Source organism: Sceloporus occidentalis, unplaced genomic scaffold (assembly GCF_023333645.1).
Source record: "Sceloporus occidentalis isolate IW3139 unplaced genomic scaffold, rSceOcc1.0.p SCAF_3, whole genome shotgun sequence".
NCBI lineage: Eukaryota > Metazoa > Chordata > Lepidosauria > Squamata > Phrynosomatidae > Sceloporus > Sceloporus occidentalis.
In genome coordinates this window covers 122,007,832-122,034,739 of record NW_028316983.1, presented here as the reverse complement: position 1 = coordinate 122,034,739, position 26,908 = coordinate 122,007,832, and the positions used below count along the sequence as shown (strand labels likewise).

At 40.9% G+C, this 26,908-nt stretch overlaps 1 protein-coding gene and 1 non-coding gene across 12 annotated transcripts in view; both read left to right on the top strand.

Moving 5' to 3' along the window:
- Window positions 1-26,908, top strand: part of PRRC2C (proline rich coiled-coil 2C) — a 194,983-nt gene that overhangs the window by 118,862 nt on the left and 49,213 nt on the right. For all 11 annotated transcript variants that reach the window (XM_089516032.1, XM_089516035.1, XM_089516025.1 and 8 more), the window contains 3 exons: window positions 6,749-7,000; window positions 9,850-9,939; window positions 21,645-21,870. In XM_089516032.1, coding sequence (XP_089372158.1) covers window positions 6,749-7,000; window positions 9,850-9,939; window positions 21,645-21,870 — 568 coding nt within the window. The remainder of the gene's footprint in view (window positions 1-6,748; window positions 7,001-9,849; window positions 9,940-21,644; window positions 21,871-26,908) is intronic.
- Window positions 8,791-8,894, top strand: LOC149316683 (U6 spliceosomal RNA). The gene has a single exon (XR_016280805.1). It is a non-coding gene; the product is annotated as a U6 spliceosomal RNA (small nuclear RNA).

Sequence of the window (26,908 nt, the reverse complement as noted above, 5' to 3'; positions counted from 1 at the left end):
TTTTTCTGGAGCATCGGCTGTTCTAGTGACTGGCCTTCTAGGGTTAGGTCCACCCACATGGGGTCACCAGAAGGTCTCTCTTTGTTACTTTGTGCCTATTGGAGTAAGTGGGAGGGGCATATCCCAAACTACAGGATGTGGGGCTCTTATCTACTGGAAACTGACATATCACAGGTAAGAGCCAATGTTCCTATTTCTGTCCAGCATTCAGCTGCATGCGTTATTACATCTGCCCACCGCTCCGACAATATCTCTCCTTTATTGTCATCCCTTCATGGGCTCCCCCTCCCTTTCTGTATTCAGTATAAGCTCCTGTTGTTGACTTTTAAAGCCCTGCATGGGCTGGCTCCTCCTTATTTATCAAACCTTCTTTCTCCTCACCTTCCCACTCATACCCTCCGTTCTGGTAGTCAAGGTCTGCTGTCTCAGCCTAGGATTTTCACTACCCCGTCCTGGATTCGTTCCTTTTTACTTGCTGCACTTCACTCCTGGAATCCCCTTCCCCCACGAGCACAGGTCATCACTTCTTTAACCAGTTTCAAAACCGAGTTGAAAACCATCCTGTCCAGAGAAGCGTTCCCAGGAATTTTGTGACTATTATATGTTATTTGACGTTTTTAATTTGTTGCCTGCTTTACTTTATTGAACTCTTTCCTGTATTGTTTATATGTGTTATGCTATTATTTCTTAGATTGTATGCCATGGGCAAGTTTACTTAATCTATTTTATTGTTTGTATATACAACGCTGTGTAAATCTACAGCGCGATATAAATAAAGCATAATAATAATAGTTTGAAATACACTGTTTTTACAGGGTGATCCTTGTTACCACAGATGGTGTTGGTCAGATTAAGACAGGAATGTAAACATCTCATCTAATAACTAGGTCTGAAAATGACTTAATTCCATTGTCACTGCATTGCAATACCTATATTTGATTAAATCCTACTGTGGACTGTTCATTAGTGATTCTAGTGTTAGTTATAACTACCATTTCATGGAGGTCAACTTTGCTCTTCATCTCGTGTATTAGATCTTGTTGGATTTGAATATAGATAATTTAATTTGAAAAAATCAATTTATTATTATTATTATTATTATCACAGCAGTTAAGCTCAGAGATTTTTCTCATTTGTAAAAATGAAATGATTATTTTCACCAGTATCTAAATGGGGAAGGGGGCGTGAATAGGGAAGGCCATTGATCAGATCATTGAAGAAATACAGGTCTCATCCAGCCCAGGGGCCAGAGTTTCTCCACCTGGAATATAAATAATAGAATCAAAGAATCATAGAGTTGGAAGAGACTCCAAGGGCCATCCAGTCCAACCCCATTCTGCCATGCAGGAACTCTCAATCAAAGCATCCCTGACAGATGGCCACCCAGCCTCTGCTTAAAGACCTCAAAGGAAGGAGACTCCACTGCACTCCAAGGAAGAAGTGTGTTCCACTATCGAACAGCCCTTACTGTCAGGAAATTCCTCTTAATGTTGAGGTGGAATTTCTTTCCTGTAGCTTGCATCCATTGTTCTGGGTCCTGTTCTCTGGAGCAGCAGAAAACAAGCTTGCTCCCTGCTGAATATGACATCCCTTCAAATATTTAAATAGGGCTATCATATCACCGTGTAACCTTCTATTTCTTTAGGGTAAACATTCCCAGCTCCCTCAGTCATTCCTCATAGGACATGGTTTCCAGACCCTTCACCGTTTTAGTTGCCCTCCTTTGGACACGGTCCAGTTTCTCAATGTCCTTTTTGAATTGTGGTGCCCAGAACTGGATACAATATTCCAGGTGGGGCCTCACTAAAGCAGAATAGAGTGGCACTATTACTTCCCTTGATCTAGACACTGTACTTTTATTGATCCAGCCTAAAATTGCATTGGCCTTTTTAGCTGCCACGTCACACTGTTGACTCATGTTCAACTTGTGGTCTACTTGGACTCCTAGATCCCTTTCACACGTAGTTTCATTCAGCCAGGTGTCCCCCATCCTGTATCTGTGCATTTTATTTTTCCGCCCTAAGCGCAGTACCTTACATTTCACCGTGTTGAATTTCCTTTTTTTAGCTTTGGCCCAACTTTCTAGTCTATTCAGATCATTTTGAATGTTGATCCTGTCCTCTGGAGTATTAGCTATTCCTCCTAATTTGGTGTCATCTGCAAATTTGATAAGTATGCTCCCAATTCTGTCATCCAAGTCATTGATAAAGATGTTGAATAACACTGGCCCCAGGACAGAGACAGAGGGGACCCCACTGGTCACTTCTCCCCAGGATGAAAAGGAGCCATTGTTGAGCACTCTTTGGGTTTGGCCAGTCAACCAATTCCAAATCCATGTAACAGTTACCTTGCCTAGCCCACATTTTACAAGCTTGTTTGCAAAAATGTCATGGGAAACCTTGTCAAAGGCCTTACTGAAATCAAGATATACTATATCCACAGCATTCCCTTCATCTACCAAGCTGGTAATTTTATCAAAGAAAGAGATCAGATTTGTCTGGCATGACTTGTTTCTCTGAAACCCGTGTTGACTTTTTGTGATGTTCTAGATGTTCACTAGCATTTTGCCATCTTCTCCACACAGTGGCCCTACTATTTCCTTCTTCTTTCTTTTGCTGCGGACATATCCAAAAAAGCCCTTTTTATTGTTTTTAACTTCTCTAGCAAGCCTGAGTTCATTCTGCACTTTGGCTTTTCTGACTTTACCCCTACACATGCCTGCTATTTCTTTGAATTCCTTTTTTGTGATTTCCCCGTTTTTACATTTCTTATATATGTTCCATTTAAAACTTAGCTCAGCTGAAAGTTTTTCTTAGTCATCTATCCTGGTTTCTTGAGACACCTCCCATTTTTCTTTTTCACTGGAACTGTTTGAAATTGTGCTTTCAGTATCTCCCATTTGAGAAACTCCCATCTGTCCTGAACTCCCTTATCTTTTAGTATTCCTGACCATGGGATCACCCCTAGTATTTCTCTAAGTTTACTGAAATCCACTCTCTTAAAACTTAGAAGGCGTGTCTGACTATGCCTGGCTTCTCCTTTCCATTGTATAACAAACTCCAGGGGAACATGGTCACTTCCACCTAAGGATCCCACCCCTTGCACTCAATTAACTAGGCCATCCCTGTTGGTTAGGATCGAATCTAAAATAGCTGACCCCCTTGTTGCCTCTTCCATCTTTTGGACAATGAAATTGTCTTCGAGGCAAGTGAGGAATTTACTAGACCTTGAGGATTTGGCTGAGTTTGAATTCCAGCAAATATCAGGATAGTTGAAGTCACCCACCACTACTACATTTCTCCTTTCTGAGTGTGTAGTCATGTGTTCTAAAAAGGCATCATCCAATTCCTCCATCTGACTTGGGGTCTGTAGTAGATTCCCACCATTACATCCTTGTTGTTTCCCTCCCCTTTAATTTTTATCCAGATTCTCTCCACCTGGCTGCCAGTATTGATATCCTGGATCTCTTCACTGGTGTAAATGTCTCTGACATATAGTGCTATTCCTCCTCCTTTTTTGTTTGACCTGTTTCTCTTGAAAAGGTTATATCCCTCTATTTCTACATTCCACTTATGAGACTCACCCCACCAGGTTTCAGTGATGCCTATTATATCATATTTGCTTTGTTGTACTAGGAGTTTGAGTTCATCTTGCTTATTTCCCATGCTCTATGCATTAGTGTAGAGACGTCGCAGACAATGGGTCATATTTACTTGCTCCCTGTGCAAGTTTTTTTGCCTCCCACTGTTGGGTCCTTGCACTATTTGTCTTGTTTCCTCTATGTCAGTTTGACTATTTTCTCCAGCCCTTTTGCCTTAATATTGTCTCCCTCCCCCACAAAACTCAGTTTCAAGCCCTCCTGATCAAATTCTTGAGTCTGTTGGCAAAAACATTTCTTCCAACTGGCATGAGATGCAACCCGTCCATTGCAAGAAGTCCCTCCTCATGGAACTGCAGCCCATGATCGAAGAATCCAAATAGTTCTCGGCGGCACCATCTGCGGAGCCAGTTGTTCACATCTGCTATTTTCCTCTCCCTTCCTGGACCGTGCCCTTCAACTGGCAGAAGAGATGAGATGACAACTTGTGCATCCATTCCTTTCAGCTTCCTACCAAGCGCCTCGTAATCCCTTTTGATGTTCTGAAGGCTGTGTCTTGCAGTATCATTGTTTCCCACATGGACCAAAAGGAAGGGGTATTGGTCAGTAGGCTTGACCAGTCTTGTCAGCCTCTCTGTCGTATCATGGATCTTTGCCCCGGGGAGACAACACACCTCTCGAGACATCTTGTCAGGCCTACAAATTACTGCTTCTGTACCCCTCAGCAAGGAGTCCCCCACTACGACCACACGCCTGCTCCGAGGCTTAGCAGCGACTGTTCCCTCTGGTGGAACTCTCAAGCTCGCCTGCTCTGTCTCTGAAGTCTGTCCATGCTGCTCTTCCTCGTCCTCCTTGATAAGGGAAAGAGCTTTGAATCGATTCTCTAGCTGCAAGGTCCCAGAACAATCCCTTCTTGGCCTACTTCTCTGTGTGACATTCCTCCACATGTCTGCCTCCTGTGTGTGTGAAGTAACTTCCTCCACCTCAGCAACTTCCTCTGCGTGGTACTCGTCCAAGATTGTTAGTTCTGTTGTGTCCAGGAAATCCTCTTGCTCCCTAATATGCTGAAGTGTAGCTACTCTAGACTTCAACTGCTGTACTTTCTCCTCCAAGAGTGCTACCAACTTGCACTTGGTGCATGTGAAGTTCTCCACTTCTGTAGGCAAGAAGACAAACATCCCACAAGTGTTACATGTGACTGCAGTAGTTTCCTCTGTGTCCATATGGCGAAGTCTGTAGTACTCACTGAAACAGGACTGTCAGCTTCTTCCTCAAAAATCCTCTGGTAAAAACCAACGTTGAGGCCCTTATGGTCCTTTTCACCAGTCTCTGGCAGCAAGCTCAATCTACTGGGAATATAACTTTATAGGAATGTCCTGGCTGCTAGCTTGTACTTAAGGGCAAGGTTCTGACTAAAGGTTTGCTCCTCACCTGCTGCCTCTGCTGTAGATTTGTTTTGGATTTAAAAAAAAAAAACTTCTCTCCTCAGGAACTGCTCTGGAAGGAGTTAAATAGAGCTAGTCTGCTAGCTCCACCCCTTAGTGACTCACAGATGTGACTCACAGAAGCTCCACCCCCTCAGCAACTAGCACACTCTCCTAGAGGTTTTTTTTTTAAATTCAGTCATCACTCAAAATGGCTGCCCAGCTCCTTCTCTCCTCCTCCTATTATCTTGCAGGAACTGCTCTGGAAGGCTCTGGAAGGAGTTAAATAGAGCTAGTCTGCTAGCTCCACCCCCTAGTGACTAAAAGATGTGACGCACAGAAGTTCCACCCCCTCAGCAACTAGCACACTCTCCTAGAGTTAAAAAAAAATTCAGTCACCACTCAAAATGGCTGCCCAGCTCCTTCTCTCCTCCTCCTCCTCCTCTTCTCTTGCAGGAACTGCTCTGGAAGGCTCTGGAAGGAGTTAAATAGAGCTAGTCTGCTAGCTCCACCCCCTAGTGACTCACAGATGTGACTGAAATTTTTTTCTATAATTTGATGGATCCTGCATGTCTTTACCCTCTTTTGGAATTACAATAATTTCTGCTTCTTTCCATGAATCTGGTAGATTTCCATCTAACGCCTTGTTGATCACTTGTTGTAATGGGTGCCCTAGTTCCTCAATGAACGTCCTATAGAACAAAGCAGTTAGTCCATCATTTCCTGGTGCTTTCCCCACTTTACAGTGATTTATTGCTTCCCATACCTCCATTTTACTTTTTATTTCTTTTGTTTCTGCAAAATTATATTTTGGTGTATAAAAAACCTCTTATAACTGCCTTTCCCACATCCCATACTGTTGCCAAATCAACTTCTTTGTTCATATTTTCCTTAAATAATAATTGGATCATTTCTTTCCCCTTATTTATTATACAGTGCACCCATGCCTTGTGCAGATGCATTTTACACGGCTTCCAGCTTACGTGAAATCCGCTTGGGGAGGGAAACAATGGCCGTAGCGCACTCACACCACTCTGCCATATGCACGAGCCCCATTCTTTCCTATGTAATAAGGAGTAAGGAGAGGGCCCACTGTATCTTTATTTTTTAATAAATCTTCATTTAGATACCAATTATTCTTTTTCTTAGGTTCCTTCAACATCATTATTATAGGGTTGTGATCTGAAATTTCTCTATTCAGGGTTTTCATTTCTTTCACCTCTCTGATCCCTGAGTTTGACACCAAAAATAGATCTGTCCTTGAGAGGGATTCATGTCTTTCAGAATAAAAATTCTATACAAGTGTCTCCAAACCCCAATCAAAGATAAGTTATCCATTAGTTCAAAAAATGTCTTGGGCAAATAGCCTTGTTTTTCTTTTATTTTCTTACATGATGTTCTATCTAATTTGGGTTCTATTACTCCATTGAAGTCACCAGTCATTATTATACGTTCGTAGTCATATTCCAATAATTTCCCTTGAAGTTTCTTATAGAATATAATATCAATTTTTGTCTTTAAATATTTCCTTTGACTCTGTATGGTTTCTCACATAAATAATCACCCCTCTCTTACTTTGGTCTATGGAGGTTGTATATTCCTTTCCTAGTTTATTATTTTTGATTAATCTTACATCTTTTGTTTTTATATGCAATTCCTATAAACAAACACTATCTGAATAATCTTTTTCCAAATATAGCATTCTAAATTTTTAATGTGTTTTCAGCTTCCAGATTTGAACCCAGTAGAAAATAAAGAGTATAAGCCAGGTCCCATTGGGAAAGAGCGGTCACTAAAGAACAAAAAAGTAAAAGATGCTCAGCAAGGCAACTGTGAGGTACAAGAGAAATCCAGTCCTACTACAGTCCAAAGTCCAGACCCCAATACTTCAAAAGAAACCAAGGCAGCTGCTGAGCTTGATACTGAAATGGGAACAATGCTATCGGTGTCTGCTCCAGAGTTTGAAGCAGCCCAGAAGGTAAGAAACAATTGAAGTGGCTGCCCACCTTAATTAATCAGAAAAACAGAAGTGTTGCTGTCAGCCGAGCTGGTGTGTGTGTGTGTGAAAGAATCCCACTTGTATGTCAAGGACTTCCCTAAAGTATACTGTAGAAGAATGGAAAATACCTTACATAGAATTTCAGGCAACAAAGTGAAAGAATAAAAAGTTGTGTTATACTAACAACATTAAATTTGGCCCCAAGATAATAGGCTAAAAAAAGAATAGAATTTGTCTTTTTCAGTGTTCATAAACTTATCAGGCATTTCACAGAGAAGCCAAATTGAGTGGTGTTACATCTGAATATCGCCCTCAAAACATTCAGTATTCACCTTTTTCAAATCAACCATGCATAAGAATGTACTTAAATGTTTCATTAGCCTCTATATGATTAATAATTAGTATGAATCATAGAATTCTAGCGTTGGAAGAGACCACAAGGGCCATCCAGTCCAATCCCCTGTCATGCACAATCAAGGCACTTCTGACAGATGGCCATCCAGCCTCTGTTTAAAGACCTCCAAAGAAGGAGACTTCACCACTCTGAGGGAGCATGTTCCACTGTCAAACAGCTCTGACTGTCAGGAAGTTCCTTAATATTGCGGTGGAGATGACAGAGTTCTCCATGATATTCTTGCAATGAAGGTAGTGAAATGTGGCCTAGACGATTACAGTGCTGACTGACGGAATCCAAAGGGTACTCACCACTGGCTTCTCTTCATCCAGGAGAAAAGTGACTAGTGGAGTGTCACAGGGATCTGTACTGGGCCCTGTGCTATTCAACATCTTGAACTGGGATGAACTGGGATGAAGGTAGAGGGAGCATGCTAATTAAATTTGCAGGTGATACCAAACTGGGAGGGGTTGCTAATTACCCAGAGGAAAGGATTACAATTCAAAATGATCTTGACAGATTAGAGGTCTGGGTTAAAGCTAACAAGGTGAATTTCAACAAGGAGAAATGTATGGTCCTATGCCTAGGCAGAAAAAAATGAAATGCACAGATATAGGATGAGAGATACCTGGCTAGACAACAGTTCATGTCAAAGGGATCTAGGAGTCATAGTAGACCACAAGCTGAACATGAATCAGCAGCATGATGCAGCAGCCAAAAAAGCCAATGTGATTCGTGATGGCACCAACAGGAGTATAGTCTCTAGATCAAGGGAATTGATAGTACCACTGTATTCTGCTTCGGTCATCTTACCTGGAATATTGTGTCCAATTCTGGGCACCTCAGTTCAAGAAGGACAAGATGGAACATGTCCAGAGGAGGGCAGCCAAAATGGTGAAAGGTCTGGAAGCCATTCTCTATGAGTAGTGGCTTAGGGAACTGAGAATGTTTAGTCTGATGAAAAGAAGGCTAAGAGGGAACATGATAATCATGTTTAAATATCTGAAGTGATGTCACATTGAAGAGGGAACAGGTTTGTTTTCCATAGCACCAGAGACTAGGACAAGGAGCACTGGATTCAAACTGCAGGAAAAGAATTCCACCTAAATCTCAGGAGGAACTTCCTGACAGTCAGAGCTATTCGACAGTGAAATATGCTGCCTCTAAGAGTGTGGTGAAGACCCCTTTGGTGGTTTTTTAAACAGAGGTTGGATGGCCATCTGTTGGGGGTGCTTTGATTAGTGTTCATGCTTGGCAGGTAGTTGGTCTCAATGGCTCCTGTGGTCTCTTCCAACTCTTGTGATTCTATGAGTTCATTCCGCATTCTTGTTGGAAAAAGTAATAGGATGGAAATATCAGTTAGAAAAGCTAAATCGTGCTCGCTTCGGCAGCACATATACTAAAATTGGAACGATATAGAGAAGATTAGCATGGCCCCTGCGCAAAAAAAAGAAAGAAAGAAAGAAAAAAGAAAAGCTAAATCAAGATCCTTACTTTCACATAGACTACTTCGGAGGCCCATTATTGTGAACATCTGTGGTATCACGTAATATTGGAATTAAAACTTTTATTAGACTTGGGTATTGTTTTACCTGTCAACAGACAATTTCACTATCTGAAAAATCATTGGATTTTGCATAGAGATCTGTATATTTCTTTAAATTAGCAGTCAGAATCATGCAACCATCCAGATGTCATTGGGCTGTAACTTCTAACATATTCCATCGACTATGCTAGCTAGGGCTGTTTGCACAAGCAGTCATCAACACCTGGTGGGCTACAAGTTCCCAATGTGCATTAAATCAACCAGCCTTCACAGTCCTAAATTAGATGGTTATTTCTTTGCTGCTTTTAGTGGCAGACATGTGGTCTCAGCTGCATCAATTTCCAGGTTGAAGAAGTTAAAGCCAGGCTCCCATCCTAATCTGGTTTAAGATCACTCATGTTCACTTAACACAACGCTGTTCATATAAGCACTGGAATTTAGCATTACCATCAGCAGCCGAGATGCAGGACAAAGTAGTGCAGAAGGTTGCATGCAACTGAGTTTCTCAATCTGTGATCTAAACATGAAGGATATAGAAATCTGTTTCCAGGATACCACATTTTTCAGCTCTCTGAGTAGCTGTATATAAGTCCTTTTACTTTTTTCTCAGAAGAAATTTGCAGAAAGATTTATTCAGGTCATGACCTGCCTCCTATTTAAACTAGTTAGTCATGTGCTTAATATCAGCATTACGGCCTTTGAAAATGTAAAATTTATACATTTGGTTTTGGAATAATATAGTCTTAGTTCTTCTAATGTAGCAGTGTAGTCTATGGAGCAGAGAAATTATGAATTCTTAGCTTTTAAGAGTTCAGATTGCTGTTTCTGGGAATAATTGTCTTCATTATATAGATCAGTTTTTTGTTTGTTTGATTGTGTTTTTTTTAGGAGTCTGTAACAGATTACACAATCCCTTCATCCCATTCCAGTACAGTGGCAACAAGCAGTGCAAAGATGGAAGAGGCTTTAGTGACAAATGTAAGCATATTAGCTATTCATTTGTATGTTTCATTGTTGTTGTTTTAAAAATAGTATTGATGATTTAAGGTTCCATTATGACAATCTACCTTAAGTTATCATGCATTGAAACACTGTGCTGTGGCAATGTGTTCTATAAATTGTCTTTTATGAAGAGATTTGAGTTAACAATTTTTTTATGTTATTTTTAGAGATGATAAAAAGAAGGGTTGAGTTAAGTAGGTGTTTCAAATTAATGGAGTCTGATGAGGCTGTCAAAAGTCTGCTACTTAGGCTACGAGGCTATTTACATTTTATAGCATTGTGTGCGGTACTTCCTACTGTGTGATAAGGGAATATATACTATTGCAACAACTAAGGTGGTCATAGATCTGTTTAGTTCTATATTGTTTCAGGCTTTGTTCACTCATTCAAAAGATTACAGAGAATGTATGTATATAATTTCTTAATACCAGTGGGAAATATATAAAATGAAACACACAGAGGCAGGCATATCAACTCACTTCCTGCAGAAAGCTACTATGTCTGAAAGAAACACTAGCATTTTTCCATGTTAGAACAATACTTTTATTAGCTCAACTCAACGCAAAATACTATATAGCCTTTCAACTTCTCCAGAGCCTCATCAGACAAGGTGGTAAACAAAGCAAAAACGGGAGGCAGTTGATATTCAAACCAACATGGAGCCTGTATTGAGTTACATCATAATGTGAAATTGGCTGCAGACGTTCCTGTTAGGTGCTCAGCTGGTTTCATGTTGCACCTAGTTCTCTTACACATCTTCTGAGATAAAACAAAACAAAGAAAGATACAAAATTAATCTGTTATTTGGTACTGCTTTCATCTTAGATTGCCGTTCACAGGCTCTTTCAGTATAAAACAGAAAGATAACTTACCGTATATACTCGACTATAAGTTGAAAAATTTGTGTCCCCAAATGGACTCCAAAATCGTTGGTAGACTTATAGATGGGGCAATGAGTTTATGCTTATAAATTTCCTGAAATAATAAGTGCACACCTTCCTCTGTAGCCTTGTAATGGCTCCCTGTTTGAAGCCCCGGCACGCATTCTCCTCCTCTCTCGCTCTGTGTGTGTGTCTTTGTTTTCCCTCTCAGCCTTCCTGCGCAGCCAGAGCTAACAAGCTGCTGCTGAGTCAAAGGACACAAACACATTGTATGTCCTGGCTTGTCCCCCCATTTTGCCTGGAAATCCTGGGGTTGAAAGGCAAAGAGAAAGAAAGGTCTGTCCTCCTTTTTTGCAAGCCCTGATCCTTGGGGTGGAGAGCAGAGAAAGAGTGGGGTCTGTCCTCCTTTTTTGCAAGCCCTGATCCTTGGGGATCCTTGGGGTGGAAAGCAAAGAAAGAGTGGGGTCTGTCTTTCTTTTTTTCAAGCCCTGATCCTTGGGAGTCCTTGGGGTGGAGAGCAGAGAAAGAGTGGGGTCTGTCCTCCTTTTTTGCAAGCTATGAGCCTTGGGAGTCCTGGGATGAAAGGCAGAGAAAGAGTGGGGTCTGTCCTCCTTTTTTGCAAGCTATGAGCCTTGAGAGTCCTGGGATGAAAGGCAGAGAAAGTGTGGGGTCTGTCCTCCTTTTTTGTAAGGGGAAGAGTGTGTGTGTGTGTGTGTGTGCGCGCGCGCGCGCGCGCGCGCCAAGGTTTGTTTCCCCTTTTCCATGCTAAGACTGATGCTTGGGAGATGTCCAGAGAGGGAAATATAGAGAGGGAAGTAGTGTTTTGTTTCCCCCTTTAGATCTTTTGTAACATCCTCCAGTGTTTGACCCTCGACTTATCCATGGATCATGTCAAAATCCATGATTTTGGATCCAAAAACTGCCCTCGACTTATACATGGGATCGACTTATACATGAGTATATACAGTAGATGGTTTTAAGTTAACGAAGCTCAATATATTAAGTAATGCACTAGTTTTAAAAAATGAATTGGATGCCAAAATTTGAAAAGGGGGGAGGGCTTTACCTAATAATTTAAAAGATTGTACTCTGGGAGATTGAAAGCTTCAGGTGGCATAAAATTCTCATTTTAGTATAGGAGTCTATTGTTGGATCAGTTGATACTTTCTGATATATACAGACATTTTTAGATGGGGAAACATTCAATCAGGTGGTTTCCCATCACCCACCAGGGAATTTCTACATTATTCTATTCAAAACACCATTCAACTCTAATTACATATTACAGATAAATCTGTATCCAGATTGCCAGTCTGCCATGTAATGAATGGTTTGGGGTGGAAATCCATCAGGCATAGAAGCCAAGTATTTAAAAGTAGGATAACTACATCCACAGGGAATAATTTTGCAGTTAGTGCATCTCATATTCAGTCCTATTGAAAATGAAGTTCAACACAGAGAAATGTAAGGTACTGCATTTAGGGCAGAAAAATGAAATGCATAGATATAGGATAGGGGACACTGGGCTTAATAAGACTATGGGCCCGAACAGACAGGCCAAAATAAAGCTGCTTCGGGTCACTTTGGAGGAATGCTATTTGAAAGATGATACATGCATCCTAAGATGCCGGAAGCTGTGGCAAGCTGCGCTCCGGTCCTTAGGACTGGAGCATGGCTTTGGCACGGCTTCCAGCCCCTTAGAACGCATGCATCATTTAAACAGCATATTTCCAAAGTGACTCGAAGCAGTTTTATTTTGGCCTGTCTGTTCGGGCCCTATGTGTGAAAGGGATCTAGGAGTCCTAGTAGACTACAAGTTGAACATGAGTTAACAGTGTGATGCGGCAGCTAAAAGGGCCAATGTGAATCTAGGCTGCATCAATAGAAGTATAGTGTCTAGATCAAGGGAAGTAATAGTGGCACTCTGTTCTGCTTTGGTCAGTCTTCGCCTGGAATACAGTGTCCACTTCTGGGCACCACAGTTCAGAAAGGATGTTGACAAGCTAGAGTGTGTCCCAAAGAGAACAACTAAAATTGTGAAGGCTCTGGGAACCATGTCGTATGAGGAGAGATTTAGGGAACTCGGTGTGTTTAGTCTACAGAAGGTTAAGGGTCAGGGTTATTTGTAGTAAGCACAGACCTGGATCGAATTGTTAGTTCCAGTTAATTGATCCAGTGGATTTGGTTGGGACTAATTGTTGGATTTTCCTCCAAACAAGAAATTGAAAATGTGGTTTGAAGTTTACATTGGATGGATAGATGGATGACCTGACATGGCAAGCTATTCTTTCAGACTCTGGAAAGGAGAGACAAAGAATATACAAGTGTGATAGGGAGAACCATATGAGCCTGTAGTGGTTATCTAATACTTTGCAGTCCACATATATGTTCTCACATGTCCTTACTTTAATAGAATCATAGTACTGGAAAAGTCCACAAGATCCATACAGTCCAACCCTCTGCCATACAGGAATACACAATCAAAACCACTCCCGACAGATGACAATCCAGCCTCTGTTTAAAAATCTTCAAAGAAAGAGGCTCCAATGCTCTCCAAGGCAGCATGTTCCACTGTCAAACAATTCTTACCATCAGGAAGTTTTCCCTAAAATTTAGGTGGACTCTTTTTTCCTCTAGTGTGAACCTATTGCTCTTTGTCCTAGTCTCTGGAACAGCAGAAAACAAGCTTGCTCCATCCTCAATATAACATCTCTTCCAATATATAAACATGGCTATCATGTCACCCCTTAACCTTCTCTTCTCCAGATTAAATATATCCAGCTCCCTAAACCACTGCACATAGGGCGTGGTTTCCAGATCTTTCACCATTTTGGTTGCCCTCCTCTGGACATGCCCAGTTTGTCCTCTTCCTTCTTGAATGGTGGTGTCCAGAACTGGACATAATATTCCAAGTGAGGTCTGGTCAAAGCAGAATGAAATGGCACTATTACTTCACTCTGTCTAGACATTATATTGAGGCAGCTTACGCATCCTAATTTAGAGTTGTCTGCAATTTGGGTAAGAATGCTCTCTGCCCCATCATGGATACTGAATACCACTGGAGCCAGAACAAAGCCCTGTGGCACCCCGTTAATCTCTTCTTTTCAGCATGAGGACAAGCCATTGTTGAGTATCTTTTGGGTTTGGTTGGTCAACCAATTACAAATCCATTTAACAGTTGCATTGTCATGTCCATATTTTACAGTGCGACTGCGTCATACGCGGGAGCTCCTTACGCTCCTTCCAGCGTATGCTGGAAGCTGTGCCGGAAGAAGAGGCACCATGCGCCAGAAAAAGCAGTGGCCTGCACACCACTGCGGGCACGAGCCGTATTATCTTTGACGGGGCTTGAGCACCTGCGGAATGTCCCTTACGCAGGGGGAGTCTGGAATGGATCCCCCACATAAGGGAAGGGACCACTGAACTAGCTTTTTTGCAATAATATCATGAGGGACCTTGTCCAAGGCCTTACTGAAATCAAGATACACTACATCCACATCATTCCCTGCACCTACCAAGCTTGTGACTCTATCAAAAAAAGAGAGAGAGAAGATTTATAGGGCATGACTTGTTTTTAGGAAGCCCATGCTGACCTTTGGTAATCACAGCATTCCTTTGTAAGTGCTTACAGACTGTCTTTTTCATTATCTGCTCTAGAATCTTTCCTAGTATTGATGTTAGTCTGATAGGGCTGTAATTATTTAAAGGGAGAAACAACATTTGCCCTCTTTCAGTCTGCTGAGACATCTCCTGTTCTCCAGGAATTCTCAAAGATTATTGACAATGGTTCTAAGATTGCTTCTGCCAGTTCTTTTAATACCCTTGGTTGTACAAGGGCCCTGCAGCAATCACAGGCTTATCTAAAATGGCAACATCAAGGTTTGCTTTTTGAGATTTATATATTTTTTTGAATATTTTCAAACTGTGGATAGATTAATCCATGGATAAAGAATGTGTCAATATGGAAGGCTGACTGTACTTTCTTTCATTTGTCTCTCTTTCACATCTGACAAATTAAATTAAATTTTTCAACTAAATTTTGTTTCCTCAAATTTTGTTAGGCTTGAGTATCTAAGGTAAGTGCCTTTACTTTGGCCTCTCACTGAACTGCTCCATCTTGTGGCTGCAATACTTTCTCACCATTTTTCAATGGGTATGCAAGCAGGAGTGCGCTCCCATTGAAAAGCACCAGATTTAAGGTCCTGCGTGTTTTGCTATCCGTGGAGGCGTCTGGAACCAAGTACAAGTAATTTATAAATGGTTTCTTGCCACCTGGTATCTCAGCCCGTAGTGTAGTATTTGGACCCCAAAATTATCTGTAACTTCAGACTTAACTCTGAAGCTATTTGCGCACGCAAAATAAATGAAGTGATCTAGAATTTTTGGAAGCAAATGTTATTTTCAGTGAGAATTAAATTAAAAATGTTTTTATTGTGTATTTTTCTTCTTTTTTTTTCTTTTGCAAGTTTACAGAGGCTCTGTGAATATACCTGCTACTACTGAAAGTGCACATTGGCAAATACTGTCGGATAGCAGAAAGTGTTCTCTTAACATGGAAACCTGATGCTTATGGTTCCTTTCTTTTGCTGCTCCATCTCGGGCTTAAGCACATTGCAGATGTCTCGAGGAGAGTGGTATTGGAGCATCTTACAAAGAAGTGTCCAGTTGATAGGTTGATTGTTATTAAATGGACCTGGAGAAGTTAAATGAATTTGCTCACTTTTGGGACAGTTTTTGTAGCTGTGTTTGTCATTTCTTTTCTTCATAATTTTGAAAAGTTTGAGGAAGATTACATTCATTTTTGGAACTAACTTAATTTCTTGAGTTCTACTCACTTTGGTGTAGTACATTTTTTGAATTAAGTATGTATTTTGAAAATGTCATTTACAGTGTGCCCTTCCCTTATCCAGGGGATCCGTTCCGGACCCACCCTGCCACCCCTGGTGAAACAAATATTGTGTATGCTCAAGCCCCATTGAAAACAATGGGGCTCATGTATGTGGTGCTGTGCCGTACATACGCCACAGGCGTGCGCACCATTTTCTCTTCCATCACACGGCTTTCCGCGTAAGTGAAAACCCACGTATAGCACACCCGCATACAATGTGGGCGCGCTGTACTTCTATTTAAATAAATTCTTCCCATTCCAATCATGTAAGACTAATTGTAAGAACATTGATAGTGTCCAGGAACAAGACAGCATGGCTGTTGTATTTCATCTTGTCTTCAGGAATATCAAATGAGGGCCTCTTAATCAAATACAAATTCTTTCTCTAAAACTTGGAATCAAACTGGAAAGATGTCAAGTACAATCATGTTATTCTTCCTATAACCCCCCCTCTCCCCCCCCCCCCTGTTTTTGTGGCATATGAAGTATTTGAGAGCTGTTACAGCACTTTATAGTTCTCTGAGGTTTGGACTAAGGCAACCACAATTTTCTGAATGTATTTATTGTTACTACATCTAAAAGGATATTGACAATATTTCATGACCATAAATCAAATGGTCTCCCCTGCCCTGGCATGTATCAGATTTTCCCCCTTCTTCTGTGGGAGTATCCCTCTCAAACACTTACAATTTCTGAAACAGTGTTTAGTTCGGCTGTATGGCCTGAGCCTTGCATTTGATGGGGCTTCTGTGACAGAGTTAGATAGAATATGATGTGTGTTGCCTGCCTTTCAGGTGCCCCTGCCCCACACCCTTCCCCTCCCTAGGAGGGAGACTCTACAACAGAGCTCCAGCCTAACTTCAGTTTCTCCCGTTACCTTCGACCTCACCCTCAAGGTATGTACCACATCCCTCTAAGGGTCATTATCTTGCATGAAGGGGAAGGACTTAATGGAGATCTTACTGGTGACTTCATTGGAGAATCAGAAGTGGCCATTTTAAAAGCAACATTCTGCACATATCAATAGAATAATAAATTATTAAAATATCCACTACCTTAATCCCCTCTTTTTTAAACTAAATGCTAAACAAGTGATTCATGCCCCCAGAGCATAGAATATATGATGGTTGTGATTTCCCTTCCCATAAGAGTGAGCACCTTATGGGCAGATGGTTGCAGAGGCTTTTCTGTGGTATAAGTTGTGTGTGTTTGAGCTAGCAGTGTTGAGTATATGTAATGTTTTTTGGGTGGCTGATATAATACATAGCAAAGCCAGGGTGGCAATATTAGACTGTATTTGCTGATACCTCCTCTGTTCTTAATGTATGCGTGATTTGTTACTGTTTGCCTTCAAGTCGTTTCTGACTTACAGCGACCCTAAAATGAAACTATCATAGGGTTTTCTTGGCAAGATGAGTTCAGAGGTGTGTTCCCTTTGCCTTCCTCTGAGCCTGAGAAAGTGTGACTTGCCCAAAATCACCTAGCGGGTTTCCATAATCTAGAGCAGACTCAAACACTGGTCTCCAGGATCATAGTCCAATACTCAAACCATTATTCCACACTGGCTCTCCTAAATAAAACCACCCGATTAGAAACCCAGAGTGGTATTTTAAGGAAGAATTGAGCTTTGTATTTATTCCATACTCAATAAAATGGCACATTTTATATAGGCTGCATCCTCACTGCAGAAATAATGTATTTTGATATTAGTTTGACTTCCGTGGCTCAATGCTGTGGAATTCTGGGAATTTTAGTTTGTTGTGCTCCCAGAGTTTTCTGATAGAGAAGTCTGACTGCAATGGGTATATAGAGAGTAATAAACTATTTCAGAGACATAGGCCTAACAGGAAGGGAGGAGGCATAGTCAAAGATATTTACACCTGTAAAGAGATCCATTACTTAGATCCTGGAAGCCAGGTTGACAGCATCTGAGTAAACATTAAGGGGGAGAAAAATAACAGTGATGCCATTGTGAGCATCTCCAGGGCCAGATAAACTTTATTTAAGAGCATTAACTGACAGAAGCAATCACAAAACCACTGTCAATAATCTTTGAGAATTCATGGAGAAAGGAGAAGTCCCAGAAGACTGGAGAAGGGAGACTGTTGTTCCCATCTTCAAAAACGGGGGAAAAGAGGACCCAAATAACTACTACTCTGTCAGCTTGTCATCAATACCAGAAAAGATTCTAGAGCAGATAATTAAGCAGGCAGTCTGTAAGCACCTAGAAAGGAGTGCCATGATCACTAAAAGCCAACATGAGTTTCTCAGAAAAAAATCATGCCAGATTAATCTGGTGTACCATCCACACCGCTGCTCAACAGTCTCCCTTCCTGAGCTGGCTGAGTTAGTCTTGGCATTGGTGTTGGAGTCTCCTCAGCTGGTTGTTCTGGGGGACTTCAACATCCATGCAGAGACAACTCTGTCATGAGCAGACAGGACTTCATGTCTTCTATAATAAACATGGGTCTATCCCAAGTAGTATCTGGTACCATCCATTCTGCAGACACACTCTGGTTCTAGTTTTCGGTGCAGGGCAGAATGCTGATGACCTGTGTGTGGAGGAACTTTCAGTAGTTCCCTTGTCATGGAGCAGCTCCAGTAAGTTAAAATCTGTCCCTTTCCCCATCCATGCCAATGCCCAGTCCAAAACATGAGGCTTCTGTAAACCTCCTACATACCCTGGCTGTGCCTGTTTGCCCCAATGAGGAAGTTCTTCTTTACCAGGAAGAAGCTTCACCCTTTCAGACTGGTCACCTTGGGAAGAATAACTTAGCAGCTGGTGGAGCAGTGACCAAGAGATATCTTGCTCATACTAGCCTTTGCTGAAAGGCAGTGACATCACTAGGATTGGTGTCACCTGGTGCAGTAACTCATGGTGCCACCCTCCATTGACCTCCTCACTACCAGACCATACAGAAACCATAGTAATTTTTTGTACTAACGTTGCACCTTAATAATTCTCTATATCACAGAATTATATGACATAAACAACTCATTAATTTTTTTTGTGGGTTTTTCGGGCTATGTGGCCATATTCTGGAAGAGTTTATTCCTGATGTTTCGCCAGCATTTGTGGCTGGCATACCAGCCACAGATGCTGGTGAAATGTCAGGAATAAACTCTTCTAGAACATGATCACATAGCCTGCAAAATCCACAAAAAATATGGATGCCAGCTGTGAAATCCTTCAACTTCACACCTCCTTAATCCTCCTAACTGCTGAAACTGTTGTCTCTGGATCACACAAGAGTCTCCAGCTGCATGAGTGGCGTGCAGAAGGAATCCTGGGATTCTTCCTCTTCTTTATTTAAAGCAGAAGGCTGTTGTTAGAATGGGAGACAACAGCCAACCAGTTTTGGGAGTGGGTGCAGGAGGAGTCAAGGGAGTATTCCTCTTCTTAACTCCCAAAGCAGATGGCTGTTGTTAGTATGGGAGATTCCCAAACCATTAGGCTGGTATGTCAGTGGGAGACAGCAGCTCCAGCTCCTGAAGAAGGAAACAGAATTGACACGATGCATGGGTGGGGAGGGGGCACTTGGGTTGTCACCCAGACCTGCACAACTTGGCAGTGGGTAGGGGCCAGAATTGAAATAGGCAAAACTTCTTTGGGCTGCTTATAAATTTTAATAAATAAATAAATAATTATTTTAAATAATATTATTAATAGTAATTCTGCTCTCCTCAGGAGAAAACCAAGTGGCAGCAAGTGCAAGGCAAGTGTTCCACCCTCTTCCTCCTCCACTGCCCAGCCTTCTCCTTGGAGGAAAGTCCAGTAGTGGCGAAGCCTTCAGGGGTTAACATTCACCCCTCTTCCTTCTTTGTCACCTGGGAAAAAGCCCAGTGGTGGAGAAAAAGCCCAGTGGTGGAGGAGCCTTCAGGACTGAGTGTTTACCCTCCTCCTCTTCTGGCTTGCCCTCACCTTGGAAAAAAGCTGAGCTGCAGAGGAGCCTTGAAGTTGTTCCAAAGAGGAAGAGAGACAGTAGCTCAAAAAGGTTTTGGGGCCATTGGTCTAGATGGAGGGAAGTAATATTAGCACACAATTATGCTTTGGTCAGGCCTCTCCTGGAATACTGTGTCCATTTCTGGGCACCACAATTCAAAAAGGATGTTGACAAGCTGGAGCATGTCCAAAGGAGAGCAGCTAAAATGGTGAAGGGTCTGGAAACCATGCCTTATGAAGAGAGACCTAGGGATCTGCGTATGTTTAGCCTGGAGAAGAAATGGTTAAGAGGTGATACGATAGGCCTGTTTAAGTATTTTAAAGAGATATTGTATTCAGGATGGAGCAAGCTTGTTTTCTGCTGATTCAGAGACTAGGTCATGCAAAAATGGATGAAAGCTACAGGAAAAGAGATTTCACCTCAACCATTAGGAGAAACTTCTTGACAGCCACTCACTCACAAACCATAAGGTTGTAAGTTCAGCTTCAGCCAGGGGCTCAGGGTTGACTCAGCCTGGCATCCTTTCAAGGTCACTAAAATGAGTACCCAGTTTGTTGGGGACAATTAGCTTACACATTGTAAACCACTCGGGAGTGCTTTAGTGCACTGATATGTGCTATAGATATGTACTTGCTATTGCTATTGGCCTAATAAGAACTGTTCAACAGTGGAACACACTCCTTCGGTAAGTGGTGGAGCCTCTTTCTTTGAAGGTCTTTAAACAGAGGCTGGATGGCTATCTGTTTGGGAGTTGGATTGGATGGCCCTTGTGGTCTCTTCCAATTCTATGATTCTGTATTTCAGTTATAAGAATATTTGTGCTTCTGAAATGTAGATATTGTCCCTTTTGTGCAATATCTTGGATATTTTACATCTAAAGGAGCAATTTTATGTTAGATTTAATAGAGGAACAAAGTCTTTAACACACTGTTTTATAACCTGAAATATGCTTCAGAAACAAACAAACAAAAAAATGATTTTGTCTGGCAGCAGTTCCAGAAAGATTGGACTAGTTTGCACTAGGTATTATAGCGGCAAACAATTCCATTCAAATATTCAGTGATGGTTTTAAACTCATAGATACATAGCAAATGTATCTTATTAATCATAGTAAGGTGTGCAAAAAAATTCTTTGTAGCATAGACAACAAAGTATCACAAACTCTGACAGATGTGTTGTTCACTCACTGAAAGCTGTATCATGATAAACATCAAAGCTGTGGTTCTCAAATTAATAAAATAATGTATCATTTAAAAATGTGTACCTTAACTCCTTATCATTACTTTATCATTTAAAATCTATACCTTACAGTTGACTGCTTTTGGATCCCTGCAGAAAACACTTCACTTTGCTGATCATGAGAACTGAAGCAGTTGATTCAATAGGGAATCAAGACAAATAGTCTTCAACTCAGCACTAACATGTGCAGTGTTATCAGCACTTATGAAAATTACACATAGTTGATCATCTGGTCAGCATAGTGTTTCTTTTACAGCACTGCATGTCTAAAAACCCAAACCTAAGGTTTTTTGCTACTGTACAGTTTAAAAGCAATAAATATGATATCCAAAGCAAATGTTTTTTTCTCTGCATGATAAATCTCCCAACAGTGCTACTTTTGACCCAGTTGAAATTGCATGGTAATAGTTTCAAAGTTGAAACTGAAAGAAGTACTTGATTGTGTCATGTAGATAATTTTAATGTGTGGGATACGTTTCTAATGTTCTTGATGAACTAATTATTAAATATATTGAATCTAACCCACTTGATTTTAATCACTGCTTGTGTCTTTTCTCCTGTCCTGTGTCAAAAGCATTAAACTGTTCTATCTTGAATGTTTTACTGTAATTTATTTCTCCTGGCAGCTCATTGGAGGAATATGGGTGCTCTTCAGTATTATTTAAAGTGGTAACATAAGACAGTCTGCAGATAAGATCTCAAAATAAATAAATTTATCTTTTTGAACAGATGGAATCTGCTCGCAAAGCATGGGAGAATTCACCAAATGTGACAGAGAAGAATTCAGCAGTGACCTCAGCAGCATCTCCTGTTACTGGTGGCAATAGTAGTGGAAGTGGAGGTGGGGACAGCAGTAACAGCAGTGGACCAACCAGTGGTGCATACAGTTCTTTTTCAAGTGCACCAATGCCTTCTATTCCTGTGGCTTCAGTTACACCTACAACATCATTGTCAGGTATAAACTTCCTGACTGCCCTGAAAGTTGCTTGTTCCTTTTACTGTATATCATCATGTTCTCAAGCTTCCTTGTTCTTCTATTTAGCTCATGAGTCAATTCAATATGATTAAAAAAAGAATATAGACCAAAGTCTTAATTTGGTTTACAAGAAGTATAAGAATTGCGTAAACCATGGCAACTGAAAACCTCTAGTCATTTTTTTTTCATTACTCAGTATATTTTGTTAGAGTTTTACTGCTTACAATAAATGCTATTGGAAGAGGCTGTAAGAGGACTTTAAAAGGTCAGAACCATTTTGTGCCAGTTACTTACAGAAAGTTAATGTTTTTCTAAGTTTTAATTGGATGAGACAATTACTATGCTTTTTTTCTGGGTTAAAATTGGATGCATACTTAAAGTACTTAAATTTCTTACCAATCATCCTCCTGCCTCTATGTGTACAATTCAGAGATTTTTTACCTGCCAAAATAGGCACCTATTCTCTCGGATGCACATAGAAGTATGACTTGGTTCTTAACCACGCAGTTCTACCTTTTATTTTGAATCCCAGGAAGCTGTGGAATTCTTGAGAAGAGCTGTCTGGAAGTGGTTTGGGGATACAAAAGGGCAAACATGCTGAAACCTCATCGAGACAAGTTGGAATTTCTGTGTGTAGCAAAATAAGTAAACTGGATTTGAGTGCATCTGATTCTAGATCAGGTTGCATTCCCTCTAAAGTACCAAGTTCACAGTTCTCTTGGGCTTGGCAGTATCTGTGGAAGACATAGATAGTGGTGATAGGAATGCCTTATACTTGTCTATGTTGGAATATCTACCATGAATCCCATATAGTGAAAGTTGACTTAGATTCAATTATGTATGCACTGGTTTAATCCCAAATAGTAATGCAGTCAATGTTGGACTGCCTTTACAGATGACTTTCAACATTTAAGCTTGTACAGAATGATGTTTATTGCTCAGATTCTTGCTGAGCTAGGTGATCAGTTTCTGTTCCAATTGCACAGGTCAACATTGTGTTCCTGAGACCATTTCTAGTTTTAGGTTTATAATGTCCTGAACCAGTGGTAGATAATCTGGTCCCAACCACTTCCTATTTCTGCCTATAGCTAGTGGAAGCACAAGTCCAAAATATTTTGATTTCATCAGACTGCCTGTCTTAGTTCTGAATTGTTTGGGACCAGGTAGAGTTGACTGTACTAGTATGAACCTGACACTGTCCTACAATCAGCATTGGAGGTCACTCATTTGTGTTAAGGAATGTTCATTTAAAAAACAACAAATTCCAAAATCAACAAAACAGCAATATGTTTATTGAGCGAACTAAAAAACATGAAAAACATCATGCAACCTTTTGCATCTCCTCTGGCTTTTTTATCAGGCAAATGTGTTAAAAATCATACAGGAGAAGAAAAAATGATAATGTTAGCGTCACAAGCCTACATTTTGCCTTAAGATGTTTCTTTTGTTGTCAGTTAAGGTATGCTGGAAGGATATCAATGGAGACAGAGGTCACTTTGGGAAATCAAGAGCCATAAAATCTAGGCAATAAAAATTCAACTCCATTAGCAACAGAAAAGGTGACCACAGTCTGAATTAGCATCCCTCCAAATCATCTTAACAACAGAAGCAGCATCTTAAAACAAAACATAGGCATGTGACACCAATACCTTCTTTTTTCCCCCTCCCTCTGTATGATTTTTAACACCTTTGCCTGATGACAAAGCCAGTGGAGCTTTGAAAGCTTGCTTGATTTATTTTATGCTTTTTAGTTGGTCTAATAAACATATTGTTGTATTGTGGATTTTGGAATGTGTTTATTTTGCTCATTGGCCAAGAAAGCTACCCCTGAATACGTTTTCATTTAAAGAATGGTCCTACTCTGAAGTGGTCCATTCTCTGAAGATGCCAGCCACAGATGCTGGCAAAACGTCAGGAAGAAACTTTTCTGGAACATGGCCACATAGCCCGAAAAACCCACAAAAAACTGTGGATGCCGGCCATGAAAGCCTTCCACTTTACAGTGGTCCTACAGTCTTTGTTTTCAAAAAGACATTGAAAATCTATCTTCCAGATTGCTTTTAACGGATGTGATTTTAACAGATGAACGGATATTGGATGTGCTATTGATATATATTGATATTTTTATGGTTTGAAATAATTTTATGCGGGCTATTTTATATTCTAAATAGTTATGTATGGTGTTAAGAGTTTTCATGGAATGATATCACTTTTGTAATCTATATTTGTATGCTGTCTTGAGGATTTAGTGTGGAAAGGTGTCTTAAAATTGTCTTCAGCTGAAGCAGAACAGTGTCATTTGTAGGAAATGCAACCCTGAAAACTACAGTGACAATATATGAATGGATCTCTTCCATATGTCCCAAACCACAAATGTAAGATACTACACTTAGGGTGGAAAAATGAAATGCACAAATATAGGATGGGGGACACCTGGCTGAACAAGACTACATGTGAAAGGGATCTAGGAGTCCAAGTAGACCACAAGTTGAACATGAGTTAACAGTGTGATGCGGCAGCTAAAAAGACCAATGCAATTTTAGGCTGCATCAATAGACGTATAGTGTCTAGATCAAGAGAAGTAATAGTGCCACTCTATTCTGCTTTGGTCAGGCCCCACCTGGAATACTGTGTCCAGTTCTGGGCACCACAGTTCAAAAAGGATGTTTAAAAAACTGAAGTATATCCAAAGGAGGGCAACTAAAATTGTGAAGGCTCTGGAAACCATGTCCTATGAGGAATGACTTAGGGAGCTAGGTATGATTAGCCTGGAGAAGAGAAGGTTAAGAGGTGATATGATAGCCCTGTTTAAATATTTGAAGGGATGTCATATTGAGGAGGGAGCAAGCTTGTTTTCTGCTGCTCCAGAGACTAGAACGCGGAACAATGGATGCAAGCTCAACATTAAGAGGAACTTCCTGACAGTAAATAGAGAGAATAGGCTGGCCCAGCTCCATCAGGGCTAGCCTGAAGATAGAGCGCCCTCCCTCCATAACTCATCCTTCAGCCTGTGAGGGAGAGAATAGGCTGGCCCAGCTCCATCAGGGCTAGCCTGAAGAAGAAGAGCCCTCCTGTCAGAACCAGTTAAGATCAAGTATAATATTAGACATATCCAGTTATTTAATATTCACTTCATGTATTCAGCTTATATATGATCACTGTTTTATGTTTAATATATATATTGATCTAGATAGTTCTGTGTGTTGAGACATGGCATAGTGTTGGGGGTTGGGAAAATGAGGTGGACTATTAAGGGTGAGGTTTGGCTTGGTGATGGGGCCCTGATAAGGAGAGTGGAATAAAATGTAACGGTTCTTCAAGGTTAAGGTGGCTGGTTGATGTGGTGATTGAGTCATGGGTGTGGTGTAGAAGCCTTCTGGGTGGGGAAGGAGGGGTTGGTTTTAAAGTGGGAATTTTCCCCTGAGCCTTCATATTCTGCAAAGAAGTGCTTGTGGTTACTTCTGCTGTGCATCTTACAATAAACTTTCTTGTTTTTGCAATAAGTTGGTTGTGGATCATTGGTCAGAAGATTCCAGTTCTCACACCTCCCTCCGGTCCATCTGCCTTGGTCCAGGCCTCAGAGGGAGAGAAGAATGCTGGACCTGATCCCCTCCCCCCCTCACCATTCCCTTCTCCTTTTGTGTCCTGTCTTTTAGATTGTAAGTCTGAGGGCGGGGAACTGTCTATTATCCCCTCTGTTGTAAGCCACCCGGATTCCCAGTGATTGAGTGGCATATAAATAAATCCTATTGTTGTTGTTGTTAAAGGCTGTTCAACAGTGGAACACACTCCCTCGGAGTGTGGTGGAGTCTCCCTCCCTGGTAGTCTTTAAACAGAGGCTGGATGGTCATCTGTCGGGTATGTTTTGATTGAGATTTCCTGCGTGGCAGGGGGTTGGATTGGATGGCCCTTGTGGTCTCTTCCAACTCTATGATTCTCGGAGTGGGCAGGCCTCTGGCTAGCAGGAACTACTTTATTTTGTACTATAGCCCTGAAATTTACCAGTCAAAAACTAGTCCAAAAGATCTACATTTAAAATTAAAGCATTATGAATTGAGGAATTTAGTCTGATAGCAGGACTGAATTGAGCACAGTCCTTCGAAACAAAAGTACACTCCTGATTACTTCAGCTATTCCATCTAAATAGTACTATTTAGGGGCATAGGGAGTAAGAATTGTGTTACTGCTACAGCTATAACTACAAATAGGTATTTCCTGAACATTATTACTTTGATGCCAGAGGCAGAATAATATGGAAAGAATAAGGATAAGTTCACCACAAAAAAGAAGAGCAGTTCAACGTATTTCATCAAATTTCACACATGTTTATGTGAAATGAAACAACCAGGTTAGGTGAGCCTTACATAAATAAACAAAAACATTTTGAACCTTGTAGAAACCACTTGAAGACTTTTTCCGAAATGCATCAAGGGATGACTTTCTTTCACTAGTCTCCACTTTTCTTATGATTTTCATTTTGTCTGAACTTACAGACGTGTATTTAACATGCTTGACGGGTAGCTGGTGATGCAAACTAACCTGTGATCCCTTTTTCTGTCCTTTTTGCTGTTGACGCATATTCTTTAAGGGATCCTGCAGGCAGATGTTATGTTGCAGGGCGACACACATAGGTACAGCTGGATCAAATGAAGTAGAATCCATGTCTTTCTCAGCTCAAGCTTTGTTTTTTACATTGTTTACTGCAAACACGCTGCTGCAACACGATGCTGAAATCTGCTTCTCCAGCCTTTCACTATCTTCCCAGTGCTAATGCAACTTTAAAAAAAATCCAGCTAGATGGAGGAAAGGGGACCTGGGTGGGTGTAAAAAGTTTTTGTAAAAAGGAGCTTCTTTCTCAGAAGTTTTGTTAACAGATGTGTGCCTGTTTTGTTGTTGCTATTACTATTACTATTATTGTTGGAAATCAAAAATCTTTGCCAACTGGAAATCCCTTCCCAGAAATCCAGTAAATATCAATCTACTGTCTTTCTATCCTTGTCCAAAACTTCTTCTTGAT